The sequence below is a fragment of the Acipenser ruthenus genome, chromosome 52 (genome assembly GCF_902713425.1).
Source record: "Acipenser ruthenus chromosome 52, fAciRut3.2 maternal haplotype, whole genome shotgun sequence".
Classification (NCBI taxonomy): domain Eukaryota; kingdom Metazoa; phylum Chordata; class Actinopteri; order Acipenseriformes; family Acipenseridae; genus Acipenser; species Acipenser ruthenus.
This window is the reverse complement of record NC_081240.1, coordinates 8,278,944-8,296,290: the sequence shown is the minus strand read 5'-3', so window position 1 is coordinate 8,296,290 and position 17,347 is coordinate 8,278,944. Positions and strand designations below refer to the sequence as shown.

General features: G+C 43.1%; 1 protein-coding gene and 1 long non-coding RNA gene across 2 annotated transcripts; one reads left to right on the top strand and one right to left on the bottom strand.

Moving 5' to 3' along the window:
• Positions 1–988: 988 nt before the first annotated feature.
• Positions 989–3,070, bottom strand: LOC131723052 (uncharacterized). Its single transcript, XR_009320111.1, has 3 exons — positions 3,042–3,070; positions 2,683–2,748; positions 989–2,081 (listed from the first exon to the last, which is right to left on the bottom strand). It is a non-coding gene; the product is annotated as an uncharacterized LOC131723052 (long non-coding RNA).
• A 1,530-nt stretch (positions 3,071–4,600) lies between these two features.
• Positions 4,601–15,122, top strand: LOC117965746 (intermediate conductance calcium-activated potassium channel protein 4-like). Its single transcript, XM_059016321.1, has 9 exons — positions 4,601–4,970; positions 8,117–8,212; positions 9,230–9,687; positions 11,039–11,174; positions 11,697–11,807; positions 12,187–12,308; positions 12,653–12,722; positions 13,167–13,376; positions 14,246–15,122. The coding sequence occupies exons 1-8, from the start codon at positions 4,608–4,610 to the stop codon at positions 13,344–13,346; spliced, it is 1,536 nt and encodes a 511-aa protein (XP_058872304.1). The 5' UTR covers positions 4,601–4,607; the 3' UTR covers positions 13,347–13,376; positions 14,246–15,122.
• Positions 15,123–17,347: the final 2,225 nt, after the last annotated feature.

Sequence of the window (17,347 nt, the reverse complement as noted above, 5' to 3'; positions counted from 1 at the left end):
CTACTGTTCCTCCCTCCTCCCTCCTCATTGCTCCCTGCTCCCTCCTTCCTTCCTCCTTCATCCCTTCTCTCTGCTCCCTCCTCACTCCTCCTGCTCCCTCCCTCCTCACTGCTCCCTCCTCACTCTTACACACTCCCTCCCCGATGCTCACTACTCTGCCTGCTCTGACCTGTGATGTTTAAGGTTGATAATCAATAGATTTGTTCTATAATTTTGACTTTGGATAAGTCTTCTCTTTTTATTTTTCTGTCTTCAATAAACTGCTGCTATTAATTAAACCCTCTTGCTGTTTGCTTGTTTTGTTCATTATGATTCCTTGATCTTATCAAACTTCTTTGATTGGAACTAATCAAATGCAGCTCTGCATACAATTACAGTTCACTTAATGTTCCTACAGGGTATGTGTTGCCATTTTACCCACTCAGACCCCTTGCTTACTAAATATCTTCAATAGAATATCATCCACTCTTCAAATATCTGTCTAATATTTTAATGAGCAATCCATCCCACAAGTGCAATGATACTGCAATATACATTTACTACCAGCACAGGATGACTGGGAGGGATAGCTGTTCATTTTACCCCACAACTGGTTTCACATGCATTGTACATGTATTAAAAGATGGGATGATTATCTATTCAGGGATACCAAGATATTTAGGGAGAGAAAGGTCTGAGTGGAAAAACAGACAACAAATGTCCCTTCCCCAGTCATTCTGCATGTATTCATCTGAACCAATACTTGTTGGAGAGGAGTGTAGATTAATGGCTTCACAATTACTAATAAATAATAATAATTGTTGCCCTCAAGCTCCACACCTCCCTGTTCTGTAGTGTTAGTGCCACACACACTAGTAGAAAGACAACCAGGTGACTATAGCATTCACAATTTGACTGCTCAATTTAAAACTTGTCTTTCTCTCTTCCCACAGGAACTTTGGATTCTGTGTCACCATCTCTAACCCCCAGAATGAATGAACCAAGTGAGTAATTTCATGTATTTTATTACAAATTATTTGGAATAATAAGTCAAAATCAACATTTAAATGTAAGCGATGCTAAATTATCCCCTACAGGTTAGTATATGCAATACTAGTACATCTTTATAAGTCTATCAAGTAAACGTAACAATTCACTATTCAACTGTTAAATGTGAGCATTACTAATACATTCTAACACAAGTATCTGTAATAATACTAAATAAACTTAGCACCACTAGCGGCAGTAATAACGTGTAGCTCTTTACGTATATACTATTCTAAAATACTAAAAAACTCTATCTAAAATATATATTAAAAATAAAGAGCAATATACAAAATACAATGACAGGACAAGCCTGCCACTCCCGGAGCACAAAGGGTAGGTACTTTAGCAAGGAGCAAGCAGTCCTGATCAAATGGCTACTGAGTCCAGTCTCAGCACACAAGAGGAATGGGAGATGTTAATCCTTTACTTGGCAAGTGGTTACAAATCCTCTTCGGCCTCCAGGACCAGAGATCTTCACACCCAAGCAAAACCAAGGACCACTCAGAGCTCTCAGTCTAACAGGGGGAATCACTATCTTCTCAGTGGTCCTCGGTCCAGGGTGCCTATAGACAATTTAATAAGAAAGTCTCGAATTACAACACATACCAGCAACATTAAAGCAAATCATAAAGCCGTCCTTTAAATCATAATTGAAAGGATTTTCATACAGTCCCAGTACACTTTAAGCACAATAAAATGCTACACAGTCTCTGTAACCTCCTGCTTTATAAGTACACACTTTCCCTGGCACGTCCAACAGAAATGAAAGTTAAACTCTTCTAACAGTAACTTTGCTTTCATCTCTGTTTACACAATTTAAATAAAGCCTTCACTTCCCTCTTGCTCAGTCTATTTCTTTCTTTCTCTCTGTGTCTCGTCCTGAGTCCTCCTGTGCCTTGCTTTCTGGTTCCTTCCTCCGGTCTCCAGCTTCCAGCTCCAACCTTCTGTCTCGTCCCAGCCCTTTGTCTCATTCAAGCCCTTTGTCCCGCTCCAAACTTCTTTCTCGTTCCAGCCCTGTTGTCTCATTCCAGCCCCGCTTCTAGAGTGTGGAATGTCTGTGTTTATAGGGCAGGTAATTAACCACAATGAGTCAAGATGAAAAGCAACTGTAATGCATTTGTGACTAATTTCAACTATTAAGTCCCCAGTGCAAAAACAAATCTCTAATTGAAAATAATATTAACTCTCCACCATCAACGGTGGGTAAATAAACCAAATAACACAGAAAATAAAAAATAAAAAGACAATTACATACATATCAAAAACAAGTGCAAATTAATGACATAATTAGTGAGAGCTTGACCCAGCGGTGGCCAACTTAGGCGCACATGTGCCTAAAAGCGTAGAGCATTTGTTACATTTTTGTTGCTGTGGTTGTTTTGTTTTATTATTGCTATTCCATATTGGACACTATTATATTAAAACCCACTAATAATTGTTGGTCATAGTTTACTGGTGGCTTACGGAGACCATTGAGATCCACCAAAATGGATCGCAGTGTTTGGTGTATTGGCCACCACTGGCTTGACCAATATGTGAAAACAAACATAATTCATTCAATCACCATTTTCTAATTTTAGTCACTTGTGACATTAACTCTTCTCTCAATGGAGTGACACATCTTTCAATCAAATGTTTCAGTGAAAACAGACTTACATTTTAAAAACTCAGCTCTGTTCCTTGGCTCTGGAGCCTGCAGACTGTAAACTGCAACTTCATTCACTGGGCAGAAAAAAAGAGAGAGAAATAGAATTGAAACATGTGGATTAATACACAACACACACAAGACTCCAAACAGCAATCTGCCATGCTCTTAATCTTTAAACACAAGGTGCATCTGTTCAGTTTATCAGTGTAGCAAAGGACCCAGCTAACTCCACCATCATCATCATGAATCTTTCACACAAGAACTAATCTAATACATCTCCAGCCACTCTTTCACTGAGGTGTTAGGTCCTTCCAAAAAGGGAGAATGTCTCTGGAGATAAAATGTTTTACTGAAAGAAAAGCTTTACCTTTTAAACATCTGTCACTGCTCCTAGACAACTGCTGTTTCATTTGTTAAATAAAATACAGAAAACTGTTTTAAACCAAAGACTTTACTGTAGAGGATTTGGAATGCAAACATGACCATGACCTCCAATTCCTATAACTCTTTGATAAGGAAAAGTGCAGGACTGTAAGTTAGCATCCTATATGGAATTAATGTGTTTTTTAATGTTTGAATCCCTCTGTCTCTGTTTGAATGCTATTGTGTTGTGCTTAGAGAGGGGCTGTCCTAGGGTCCGTATCCCGTGACAGATGAAGAGCTGGTCAGATTGATGCAGAGCTCTTATCCTATGCACATAGCATTTCAGTGCCCGCACTGGGCAGAGGAAATTCAATCTCTCATCCTCGGTTGAAGCAAACGGAGGTGGGTGGAAGGACTCCAGTTCCACAGAGTGATTAATGTGGAAGGCTGTGATCACCCTGGGGAGGAAAGCAGGGTTGATGTGCAGAGACACCCTGCTGCCATCCTCCCAAACACACATGCAGGAGCTATGACAGCACCTGCAGCTCACTGACCCGCTTAGAGGAGGTGATAGGGAAGAGGAAGGCTGTCTTCATAGACAGGTACTTCAGCTCTATGGAGTGTAAGGGCTCAAAGAGGGCCTTCGTGAGAGCCTCTAGTACAATATTAAGGCTCCATTCAGGGAGAACAGTCCTCCAGGGAGGGCGTAATCGCCGAGCGCCTTTAAGAAAATGGGTAGCCAAAAATGCGCGACCGGAGACATTGAATCTACAGGGGCATGGCAAGCAGAGATAGCCGCTGAATACACCTTCAAGGTGGAAGGTGACCTACCAGCATCAAGCGGCGAAAATATAAACGTCACCGCCAAAGAATAAAATAAAACAAGGCAAGATATTACATTATTTCTGCAGGAGCCACTGTCCACAACGAAGCAAAACCAATGACAGCTTCAAAAGCAGTGGCTTTGATAAGCATACACAAAGACAGAACTAACACCGTGAATGCTACAAAACTATGGACACGTTTATAGCAAAGAATGAGCGCAGAGAAGCCGGCTCTGGGTGTGATAGCGAATGTTTCTGCATTCGTCATATTGTAACACTATAGAAGACTGTTGAAACATGTTGAAGCATTTGTTACCATTTCATGTAATTTGTGTTCGAAGCAGTAAATAACTGTAGAACTTAAAAAATAGCTGGCTTTTAGGTAGGCTATAACGATAAACAAATACTATGTAGACAGCAGTTTAATATTCTTTATCAATATACATTATTTATCAATGTAAATGGTGTACATGGTCATTTAAAAAAAAAAAAAACATTTAATTTATTTTTTAATTTATTATTAATAATATATATTTTTAATAATGTATTTTCCATTCATAGCCTGCTCGTATTAGGAATGCACGACGGAGCCACTATATCTGAAATACAAGAGTATGTTTGTGTGTGTGCGTGTGTGTGTCTCTCTGTTTGTGTGTGGGGGTGTGTGTCTGTGTGTCTCTGTGTGCCTGTGCTGCTGTTCAAGACTGTCACATCGCTATCATCACACTATACAGACCGATACTCAGATGTCGCTCTCATCGCTCGCTGTGCCCTCTAGTACCCACAGACGCAGCACCAGCTCGGTTGTCGGGGAAAAAGCAGACTTAGAACGAGAACGAGAAGGAGAAGACTCGACTGTCACCATGGAACTGATGACGACACGTTCTCGCACCTCTCTTGTGAACTCGAGCACGGGGAATGGGAACGAGGAGGTGTCTGCTGAAATCACCATGCCGGCTCCCGGCTCACCGAACCACTGCAAGCTGCGCGATAGGACCATTCTTTCAGAGGAGAAGCGCAGGCTGTGCGGCTGGGCGCTCGGCATTGCCCTCTCCGGGATTGTTCTCATGATTCTGCAAACCGAACTTTGCTGGTTCGTCTGCGGCAAGGTAGGCTGCTTCGAAATACTTTTAAAAAAAACTGTGCATTTAAAAAAAAAAAAAACATTTTGCAGGTGTCTTCTAACTTAAGCTGCTGCAACGCGCCTTCAGAATTCTGTAACATAGTTCAGCTGTCGAACTTTGTCATTTTAAAACATTTTCCTTTCTCAGCGATAGTACGTTTTAGAAGATTGATTATTTCGATTTTTGTGTGTGTGTGTTAAATCTCATCCATAACTATCAAATGCCCAGTGTTGCTCACTTTAGATAAGCTATAAAGGAACTTAAAATGCCTGGAATCATTTGCCATTACATTTATTACATTTATGTTATTATTTCTACCAGGGTTGGGTTGAATTCCAATTCATTTTTAAAATCAATTCCCGATTCCCAATTCACATTCACTTTTAATCGATTCCAACGATGCAACGATGAGCAGCATTCTGTTAAAATGCGCTTCTCACGGCGGCCGCACATCACTTCCATTGAAGTCACCGTTTGGTAGTCGATTAAACTGTCTTCTAATGAAAGCAGCTGAATAATCAACAATTATGTCGTCTCTAAAATATCCATTGAAATTGCTTCAAAGGAAGTGGGAATTGATTTTCAAAAGGAATTGGAATCGCAAACAGGACTGGATCCCGGATTCCATGAAGCACCTATCCGTGGATATCCCGATCCTGATCTGAATCGTTTATTGAACCAATTAGAGCTGCATCCAGACCCTGCAGTGGTGCATGATCTCATTGTACCTGAGAATGGCCCTCCAGGACTGACCGGAGACCCCCGATCCAGGGTGATTTCCCAGCGTGCTCTAACATGCGCTAAAAGACAGCGGTGTTTTATTTAGGAAAAAATAAATAAAATCTATAGGCACCTGTCTTCACTTTGTTAAAACTTTGTTTTGACCGTAGCGGTTTAAACTCACGTCGGGACATATTTCCAAAACGTTTACTCCAGTCTTTAATTCATTCCTATTTTTAAAAGCGCTTTTAAAATATTATTATTATTATTATTATTATTATTATTATTATTATTATTATTATTATTATTATTATTATTATTAACACCTGTTAATTTTACAAAACCAGAACCGAACTAAGGGATGCATTTCCGGTTCTCTGAAGCGCTCTCGAAGTGTTTTGTGTCTCATTCTGTAGCCTGATTTACCTGATTTTTCTCCTTTTAAAAATAGGAGTTAATTAAAACGGGGGAAACGCTTTGGAAATACAGCTCGTCACTTTCTTCACCCGCTGGGGTGCCCTTGTCTTAGTTCATTTGTCATTTGGAGCATTTTTAACTGGCATCTACCTGCGTTTAAACGTTATCTAATATTGTGACGAAAACTTCCTAGAATTGTATTAACTGCTCAAGTCAAGTCTAAATGCGATATGTCAAATTACATAAATAAATACAGCTTGTGTTCGGAATTTTTCATAGAAAATCCTTTGGTAGATAATTTTGTTAAATGTAACGCGCTGCTTCACGTTTGAAATAATCGAGGCTTCCAATTAAGAAGCATTGTGACGCGTGGAACCCTGAATGATTCTATTTACTGCTGGCTATTGGCTGCGTGTGAACGCATTGAATCCCCGGACGCTCAGTGTTCGGTGGCTGCTTATTCAAGGTAACTCGCTCTATCACTTGTAGCCTATTGCATAGCGTGAGGGTTACTGGTCGTTTAGAACATATTCATATACATTAATGATTTCATATCCCTGGCTTTAATAGCACATTATTTATTACAATAATTACAAGAGTCCCCACTTTAAATCTTCGACATACTTCTTAATATTATTCTTTGGCACGCTACTCCTCTTACACAGTTTATGCTAGAAACGCCGTTCAAACTTTAAAACCGGTAGACCGGTCTGGAATAGTGTGCTTGTATTCAACTTTTTGATATCTTTTATTCTTTTTAAACTATTGAGCTTTTTGTCCTTTTTTGTCCATCTTCATTCATTTTAATGGGACTTTCTTCAACATTCTAAAGCTCCCCATTGTTTTAAAACTCCCAGACTTCCAGCATTCAATTTACTGTAAACGACGTAACCTGTGACACAAATCAGCTACTTTGACCACTTTCTCAACAAGACAAAAAGTTAGAGGGTATGACATCTTCCGCCACTAAGTCCGCTTTATTTTCTTTTCTTTCTCGGTATGCATGCTGCGTACCGGTTATGTGAACCCCTGTCTAAGTTGTCTGTCTTTTCTTTGCCTGCTTCCTTGGTATTTTCAATGGTGTTTAATCGACCATGTAATTCCCGCGCAGTTTAGACCTGGTTTTCACATGTTAATTAAAACGCTAACACTGTTGATGGTTTGCTAAATCGCTGCATTTGTATGTAAATGAGGACACGCCCCTAAAGTTCAGGCCATGTCCCGCGCTCACGCTGCCTTGCCGAGTGGGCACTAACGGTCACTAAATCACATGAATGGGCAAAGTCTGTTTGCCACACGTGCGCCTGATTTGTGGCACGCTAACTGTTCACAGAACTGTTCTGCGATTACTTTAGGGGTTTGAACGTTGCTGAATAGGGCCCACAGTGCGGCTCAGTGCTGTCTCTGTGTGGTACTGGCTGCAGGTTCACTGACAGTGCGGCCCAGTGCAGGGGCTGTGGAGGCTCAGTGCAGTCTCTGTGTGGTACTGGCTGCAGGTTCACTGACAGTGCGGCTCAGTGCAGGGGCTGTGGAGGCTCAGTGCAGTCTCTGTGTGGTACTGGCTGCAGGTTCACTGACAGTGCGGCTCAGTGCAGGGGCTGTGGAGGCTCAGTGCTGTCTCTGTGTGGTACTGGCTGCAGGTTCACTGACAGTGCGGCTCAGTGCAGGGGCTGTGGAGGCTCAGTGCTGTCTCTGTGTGGTACTGGCTGCAGGTTCACTGACAGTGCGGCTCAGTGCAGGGGCTGTGGAGGCTCAGTGCAGTCTCTGTGTGGTACTGGCTGCAGGTTCACTGACAGTGCGGCTCAGTGCAGGGGCTGTGGAGGCTCAGTGCAGTCTCTGTGTGGTACTGGCTGCAGGTTCACTGACAGTGCGGCTCAGTGCAGGGGCTGTGGAGGCTCAGTGCTGTCTCTGTGTGGTACTGGCTGCAGGTTCACTGTCTCAGTAGGACCGGGTGTAAAGGGATGTGATTGTGTGGGTCTGCTCTTGTGTTGCAGGATTCGGTCTCTGTCTTCATTATCAGATTGCTGATCAGCCTGTCCACTGTGTGTCTGCTGGGGCTGCTGGTGGCGTTCCACTACAAAGACATCCAGGTGAGTAGCCTTTCAACCCTTATGAGACTTTCCCGTAGTAAAAGCACTGTAAAGTGTAATAAAGCACAGAGAAAGCATTGTAAAGCTCAGATAGGTCAGGTAAAGCATAGGGAAGCATTGTAAAGCGCAGAGAGGTCTGGTAAAGCATAGGGAAGCATTGTAAAGCAGAGATAGGTCTGGTAAAGCATAGGGAAGCATTGTAAAGCACATAGAGGTCTGGTAAAGGCGGAGCCGTCCTTCAAAATGAGATGTAAAACGGGGGTTATATTTTTAGTGACTGCAGCAGTTGTGCTGTATAGTTCTCACCCTAGTCTAAGTCGCTTTGGATAAAAGCGTTTACTAAATGAATAATTCAGTTACTAATAAATAATATAGCTAGCGCTTATAAGAGGTATGAAAAAGGTTTCCAAAGCATTGGCTAGTGCTTACTTTAAATTGAGGTAGAAGGGGTTGATGTAGAAAGTGCTAATTAAAGGGAAGAGCCGATTTTAAAGATGGTCAGCGCTCCTTTTAAAGGAAGGGACCAATGATTCTGTTAATAAAGCTAATAAGAGGTAAAAGAATAGGTTTTAAAGATGGTCAGCGCTCCTTTAAGTGACTCTGCAGCAGCAGCAGTTGTTGATGCATAGTTCACCCCCAAGTCTCTGTAAGTCGCTTTGGATAAAAAGTCTGATAAATGACTGAATAATAATGGCATAATAATGCAGCCAGTGCTGATAAGAGTTGTGCCGAAGGGCAGGCTGGTGATTGCCTCATGTTGTGTTCTTCAGCCAAGCTTCGACAGGTATCTGGTAGCTCCACGGTGCGTGTGGAGTTTCTGAGGCTCTTTTTGCAAGACAGTGTTTAAGACGCTCGCTAGCGGTGCGAGGGGTTGCCAGTTAGTGCCCAGCCTCCTCTGCTCTGTTACAAAGGCAGTGCTATTACTAAAGGGAACAAAACTGGGATAGGAGTCCTTCTGTCCCCTCCTGATGTGACCCCTTGTTGTCTGTCTGTCTGTCTGTCTGTCTCTCCACACAGGTGTTCATGATCGATCATTCCGTGGAGGACTGGCGCATCGCCCTCACTTCCTGCCGCATCTTCTCCATCTCCCTCGAGCTGGTAGTGTGTGCCCTGCACCCCGTCCCACTGGCCTGGCTCCCGGGGAGCGGAGAGGACGGGGTGGACGGGGAGGGGTTGAGGAGGACGGGCTGGAACTCCACGCTCCCCACCCCTCCCGCCTGCTCCCTGCCGGTCTGGGAGCTGCTGCTCAGCTCCATGATGTTCCTGCGGCTGTACCTGGTGCCTCGCTCCCTGCTGCTTTACAGCAAGATCCACCAGAGTGCCTCTTACAGGAGCATCGGCTCCCTCAACAACATCAACTTCCACTTCCTCTTCGTGCTCAAGCTGCTGATGAACACCCAGCCCGGCCTCACGCTGCTCGCCTTCATCGTCTTCCTCTGGCTCACCGCCTCCTGGATCCTCACTCTCTGTGAGAGGTCAGTGAGCAGCTGAGGTGCTTGTCTGCTGAGGGAGCACCTGAGAATGGGCTCCTCACAGGAATATAAAACAGTGAAAGCATGGGAAGCACAGAGAGGTGTGGTAAAGCATAGGCAAGCATTGTGAAGCACAGAGAGGTCTGGTAAAGCATGGGGAAGCATTGTAAAGCACAGAGAGGTCTGGTAAAGCATAGGCAAGCATTGTAAAGCACAGAGAGGTATGGTAAAGCATAGGGAAGCATTGTAAAGCACAGAGAGGTATGGTAAAGCATAGGGAAGCATTGTTATGCACAGAAACCTATGGTAAAGCATAGGGAAGCATTGTAAAGCACAGAAAGATCTGGTAAAGCATAGGGAAACATTGTAAAGCACAGAGAGGTCTGGTAAAGCATAGGGAAGCATTGTAAAGCACAGAGAGGTCTGGTAAAGCATAGGCAAGCTTTGTAAAGCACAGAGACGTATGGTAAAGCTTAGGGATGCATTGTGAATCACAGAGAGGTCTGGTAAAGCATAGGGAAGCATTGTAAAGCACAGAGAGGTCTGGTAAAGCATAGGGAAGTATTGTGAAGCACAAAGAGGTCTGGTAAAGCATAGGGAAGCATTGTAAAGCACAGAGAGGTATTTATTTATTTCTTAGCAGACGCCCTTTCCAGGGCGACTTACAATTGTTACAAGTTATCACATTATTTGTACATACCCTTACCCATTTATACAGTTGGGTTTTTACTGGAGCAATCTAGGTAAAGTACCTTGCTCAAGGGTACAGCAGCAGTGTCCCCCACCTGGGATTGAAACCACGACCCTCCGGTCAAGAGTCCAGAGCCCTAACCACTACTCCACACTGCTGCCCTTATGGTATGGTATGGTAAAGCATAGGCAAGCATTGTAAAGCACAGAGAGGTCTGGTAAAGCATAGGCAAGCACTGTGAAGCACAGAGAGGTCTGGTAAAGCATAGGGAAGCATTGTAAAGCACAGAGAGATCTGGTAAAGCATAGGGAAGCATTGTAAAGCACAGAGAGGTCTGGTAAAGCATAGGGAAGCATTGTAAAGCACAGAGAGGTCTGGTAAAGCATAGGCAAGCTTTGTAAAGCACAGAGACGTATGGTAAAGCTTAGGGATGCATTGTGAATCACAGAGAGGTCTGGTAAAGCATAGGGAAGTATTGTGAAGCCCATAGAGGTCTGGTAAAGCATAGGGAAGCATTGTAGAGCACAGAGAGGTAAAACAATACTTACACTGGCCTTGCCTCTCAGCTACGGAGCCTGCTCTTCAGTTGAATGGTCAGCCCTTGCCTCTCCATTCAGTTCAGTGGGCTGAGGCTCCAGTCTGATGAGCACTGTGCCCCTGCAGGCAGAGTGAAGGTGCTGTGGGCAGCATGGAAGATACGGTGTGGCTTGTCGCCATCACCTTCTTGACGATCGGATATGGAGATCTCACCCCCAAGACCACCTGTGGGAGGACAGTCTGCCTGCTCACCGGAGTCATGGTAGGAACACTACAGAGCGGGCTCTTCAGTTAATAACCTTGACCTCTCCACTACAGAGCTGGCTCTTCAGTTGAGTTAATAACACTGACCTCTCCACTACAGAGCTGGCTCTTCAGTTGAGTTAATAACACTGACCTCTCCACTACAGAACTGGCTCTTCAGTTAATAACACTGACCTCTCCACTACAGAGCTGGCTCTTCAGTTAATAACACTGACCTCTCCACTACAGAGCTGGCTCTTCAGTTAATAACACTGACCTCTCCACTACAGAGCTGGCTCTTCAGTTGAGTTAATAACACTGACATTCCCACTACAGAGCTGGCTCTTCAGTTAATAACACTGACCTCTCCACTACAGAGCTGGCTCTTCAGTTGAATTGTGAGGCGTTCCTCTTTGAACCGTACGGTTCTCATCCAGCCCTCACCTCTCCATTCTCTTCGATGCGCTGGGATGCGAGTCATTGCAATGTGCTGTTTCTATGTATACATTATGTTGAACCATCTGTCCTATGCTGTCTGTAGGGAGTGGGATGCACCGCCATGCTGGTTGCTGTCGTCTCAAATAAACTGGTGCTCAACAAGGCTGAGAAGCACGTGCACCAGTTCATGATGGACACAAAGGACACCAAGAAGGTAGGGCGGCATCACAGCCATTGTGTGTGCTGATGTGCTGGGGAGGCAAAATAAGCTGATCCCTGGAGCCAGCATTACACTTCAGCCATCAACACCAGGCAGAAGGATATTTACATCATCATATGGAAGGAAACACAAATGGATGGAGACGCAGATGGATCGCATTAGTTTACTGTAGAGCTAAGCTTTAGTTGGTGCTTATCTTGGCGAGATCTGAGTTCAAATCAGCATGATAGTGAGGTACTGTCAGATTAGCCACTCTGGCAAACTGGTGCGGGGGGGGGCAGTCTACCTGATGTAGCAGGGGGCTGTTCTCTGGGAACCCACGTGACCCCTGTGTTGAGATCAAGTGCTGATTGTGGTTGGTCTCTGTGTGCAGATACGCAACGCGGCAGCCAACGTCTTGAGGGAGTGCTGGCTGCTTCACAGGAGCAGCAGAGACAGGAGACACGGCGGAGAACACAGGAGGGACCAGAGACGACTGCTGAAGGCCATCCAAGTGTGAGTGAGACCAAGCGACAAACACAAGCACACACACGTACCTGAGTACAGAGATTTTGAGAGCATGTTGAATTATTTGGGGAATTGTCAGATTATATTTATTTTTTCTTAACCACTGGCAAAGATATGCACAGGTCATCAGTAGTGTGTAGAGCAGGATGCGTGCAGTGTGAGGTCATGTATCTAATATTTATTCATGTCCATATGCACTCTCATCCACTTTATTGTTGCAGTGTGCATCGTATGGAGAGCTCTGATTGGTATAATCCTAAGATTTAAACGTGTAGGAGGAGATTTAATGTCATCAGGCGAGTCTAAAACTCTTCTTACTTTTCCTTTGCCAGATTTCGGAACGCTAGGCTCCAGCAGAGGAAGAAGACAGATCATGGTAATAAAGTGGTGGACCTCTTAAAGGTACGTGCTGGAGCAGCTCTCCGCTGGACTGTCTGTTGCTGGGTTATTATTTGTGAGCTCACTGGTGTGATTTGCTATGTTAAGCCAAGGGAACACAAGGCCACTTTCTCAGGAACAGTGGCTTGAAACCTGGTTCCTGGAGACCGGGAGACTTAGTTTGAGGCATCTTTGCTGTATCAAACTCCAAGTCTCCCCTGGTGTGCCGTGCAGTGGCCTGTGTCCCTGTCTCTGTGTGTGTGTCTCAATCTGTCTCTGTGTGTGTCCCTATCGCTCTGTGTGTGTGTGTGTGTGTGTGTGTCTGCAGCTGCAAGTGATGATGTGTGTCTGTTTCTCTCTGTGTCTCTCTCACTCTCTGTGTGTCTCTGCAGCTGCAGGTGATGTGTGTGTGTGTGTCTCTGCTGCTGCAGGTGATGATGTTTGTCTGTTTCTCTCTGTGTGTCTCAGCACCTGCAGAGGATAACGTGTGATCTCAATGCGAACTGGAGCAACTCGTACAAGGAGCTGGAGCAGAGGATCGACTCCATGGAGCAGAAGATGGATGCGCTGAGAATAGCCTTCCATGACATATCGCAGCCCCTCTCAAGAGCCGTGCAGCACAGAGCAGAGGACTACAGCCTCACGTAGAGCCCTGTGTGAGGGGCTGGGGCTGGGAGGGTGAGTGGCTGGGGCTGGGAGGGCGAGGGGCTGGGAGAGTCAGGGACTGGGAAACTGGGTGCCAAGGTGTCTGAGCATCTGGATTCAGGGTCCCATTTCACCATGAACAAGAGGGGTGAAAATAAAACTTCTATTCCATAGCAGTTTCACCTAATCCAGGTTTTACTATGAGCTAAATTAGCCGCAGTATGTCTAGGTAACAAGCTCAGGTGTATCTTATTAAACTCTTAGTGAAACCAGGAATGGATCACACTGCTGTGCAACTGGAGTCTGATTCCCAGCCCTGTAGATAGACTTTGATTGAAGGAGGTTTGTAGCTGATTTTATAGTGAAGAAAGCTACAGTATGTTGGTGGTAACTGTGGGATGTTTAGACAGAAAGATCAGGGATGGGAATCAGACTCCTATTGCACAGCAGTGTCTACCATTCCAGGTTTTACTGCTACCCGCTTGATCAGCCTAGTGTGTCTAGGTAACAAGCTCAGGTGTGTCTTATTATTAAACTCCTAGTGAAACCAGGAATGGATCACACTGCTGTGCAACGGGAGTCTTATTTCCATCTCATTTTCTTTTTCTTAGCCTGTGATATCTGAGCAGATCTCAATCCGAGTGCTTCAATACATGTTTTATGCAGTACTCCATGAGAGAGAATTAAAAAGCAGCAAGCAGCTCTCTATCCAAGGCGAATCAGGGTCTAACAGGATACTCAATCACTAGAAACACTGAACAAAGCAAAATGATATAGCAAAACCGATAAACAGACTAACTCGCTATTTTCATAATTACCTTTAACGGATTAACACATTTGATATGATTGATTTAATGAATTAATAAACTGATATTATTAATGATCTTTCCTCCTCTGCACAGGTGTCTGTCTCCAGCCACCCATCTGTCTGCCTGTCTGTCCAACAAGACTCTTGTTGACCAGGAATAGTTGGACCAGAGCAGCTGTTGTTCTATCCTCCAAACACCAGGGGGCAGACTACAGCTTGTGAACAGCCACGGGACTCTGTGGTAAAGAAACTCAGGAAAGCCATGTGCCTCTTAACAAGCAAATCAAATGATTTTTTAAAATCTTTTTTCTTTAAGAACACAAACTGTGACGTGAACAATTAGGGTTGATCTGGGGTGCATTTCCACGCTATGACCAGGTCATCTGGTTGTGTGTTTTCGTGATCAGGTCACTAGACCTAGCGGTCACGGGTCCACTGAACCAGTGAACTCGGTTTGTGGCACGGCTCATGGTTGTAAACAGCGTCATGTGCACATATCTGTGCTCTGAGTTCATCCGATTCTGGCCTTCTAGCTATTCCAAAGACTAAAACAAAGGGCGAAAGAGCTTTTAGCTGTAATGCACCGAGATTGTGGAGTACATAGATTGCCATCTGATATCAGGGAAGCTCGGGTCACTAAGCTTGAGGTTAAAAAGTCATTTTTTTAGATTAACTTTTGAATCCTGATTTTGTGTCTCAATCTATTAATATTGTCATTTTACTCTTCTCTTTTTATTAATGTTATTTTTATGTTTTTCCTTCACTGTGTTTCTGTTGCTTTTAATTATTGAATTGTTCCTTAGTAACTGTTATCTTGCTAATCTTCTTATTATTAATCGTACCATGTTTTCTGTTGTCTGTGTTTAATTTGACTGCATTCTTGTTGTTGATTTTACTGTATTGTAAATTGCTTTTGGGACACTGGTGTGAAAGGCGCTATATAAATAAATAAACTTTAAACTTTAACCAGAGGCATTGTGGGATTGAGATTTCCTGTCAAGGTGGCAACGCAAGTTTACAACTTGTCTCTGTAACCTTTTCTGAAAAAGATGGACAACAAACATGTACTGAAATGCAGGAAAGATGTATTGAAGGTGGGTTTAAGGTCCTGTGAAGCATTGTTTGATATACCCCAAAAATAATCACATTTCATTTGCAGTTTACTGCACATATAACACAATAACAGGTACATTTTATAGTCACAAAAGGCTGAGTGGAGGCGATTGTGTAAATGTGTTTAATATTTTAATGTCAGATGGTTTGTGTAGATTATAAAGTCATGTATAATAATGGGGCTGATATATATTACACACACACTATTATTATTATTATTATTATTATTTATTTCTTAGCAGACGCCCTTATACAGGGCGACTCGTAAGCAAATACATTTCAAGTGTTACAAAACAAGTAATACAATAAGAGCAAGAGCATCAGGCTCAAAACGATTGATTAATTGCACTAAGTAAATGTTGATCACAAATTAAAAAAATTGAAATACGATGAAAGCACTTGGACCAAACTAACTATAGTCCATATCCATCGCAATGCAGTCTAACACGTTTGCCTAGAGATATATTTTGCATGATTTATTGGTATAGAACTTATGACAGACAGATGTATGACATTAGTCAGCATTATACACATAACCAACCTGTTGGTTCATCAGTAATACTCTGCGACTACATTTTCAACCTCTTTCAATGACCGGGTCCTTTATTGCATTGTGGTCACGTTCACAGGCTCTTGGTCAAAGGTTGCTTAACCCGCTTTCTTCCCTCCAGTTCAGGGCAAGCTTGAGGCACAGAGTCTGAACTGCTCACCCCCTAAGAGAACGTGAAGGGTGGTCCTCCCAGTCCAGGGGAGGCTGTATATTATGAGAACTAGACATGTTCTAGTGTTATCAGACAGGGTGTGTACGTTACTGACATACTCATTTATTACAGTGCTGATTTCATGAGTTAAAACCATTTTATACAGAACAGACACTCAAACAAAGCTTACAATCAAGGGACCTACTTTTCAAATCTGTGCACTATTTGTTTTATTCATTTCAGACAATGTCTTCCCTCTCATCAGCAGAACATCATTCTCTCGCTTCTTGTTTTGCTGTTGCTCGTTTTGTTTTCCACACTTATTTCCACTCTTTTTGACATCCCTTAAACCCTGTCTCACAATTTATAAATCTCTTTCAAAATTCTAAACTGTAACTCAATCAAAACCTCTGTACTTTAAAGTCATAGCCATTGATAGAGGATGTTACCTGCACCTCCACACTCAATCAAAACCTCTGTGCTTTAATTAAACTCCTCACCATTGATAGAGGATGTGCCTGTTTCTCTTCTTCTCAGCTGTCTGGTAAAACCTGGATATTTTATTCCAACAGAAATCCAGTAAAAAATACAATAAATGAATAACAAAGAGAAGCTGTGGTGTCTTGTTACTGTTATATTGTACGCTGACAAAAACAGTATAATAGCGCTATGTAACACTCATCTTTATTGTTACATAATTCCATATCTCACTCAAATGAATCAATAGACTGAACAGGATTGTTGGCAAACATGATGACTGCGTATATTTTAAACAATTTGTTTAACAGATTCCACACGGCCATTTCAGTAAGGCTGTCATATCACAGGAGTAGTGTTGTTAATGGCACTCTGTACATTCATTATATACATGACTGTGACAGGAAAGACCGAGTTTGAGACTCAGAGACAGTATAAAGTTAAAAAATAAAGTTTTTTAATAAACAAAACTACAAAATAAACAGGCACGAGGGCCAAACAAAAAGGTTTCAAAACACAAAACAGACACAAAACAAAACTTACAAATTAAGGCTTCCAGGCTGGGCGTTGCCTTCACTGGATTCAATAACTAATAAAACACAGCACAAACAAAACCACTCTTCTTCTCCTTCCAGAACTCTCTCTCTCCTAATGGGAGGCTGAAGCCTCCTTTTATGCCAGGTGGCTCAGTCCTTAATTGAATAATTAATTAGTTGATTGCTCCCACCTGAAGCAATCAATCTGGGCAGGGAGGAGAATTGAACTCCTTCTCTGCCAGTATTTCTAAGGGCAGAGCCCTGCTCTGCCACAATGACATTTTAAAATAAGAATTCTACAGACCTTGCAAAGCAAAATCAAACCTGCTTTTCTAAGTGTGTTTCTATTATGCTTTCAAGGACACTTCT

What these genes read in the sequence shown, in the direction of transcription:
- LOC117965746 (XM_059016321.1), top strand. Translation starts at nt 4,608, where the DNA reads ATGTCGCTCTCATCGCTCGCTGTGCCCTCTAGTACCCACAGACGCAGC. An exon ending in GCTGGTTCGTCTGCGGCAAG is followed by an intron (nt 4,971 to 8,116) that starts GTAGGCTGCTTC and finishes CTTGTGTTGCAG; the next exon opens with GATTCGGTCTCTGTCTTCAT. An exon ending in ATCCTCACTCTCTGTGAGAG is followed by an intron (nt 9,688 to 11,038) that starts GTCAGTGAGCAG and finishes GTGCCCCTGCAG; the next exon opens with GCAGAGTGAAGGTGCTGTGG.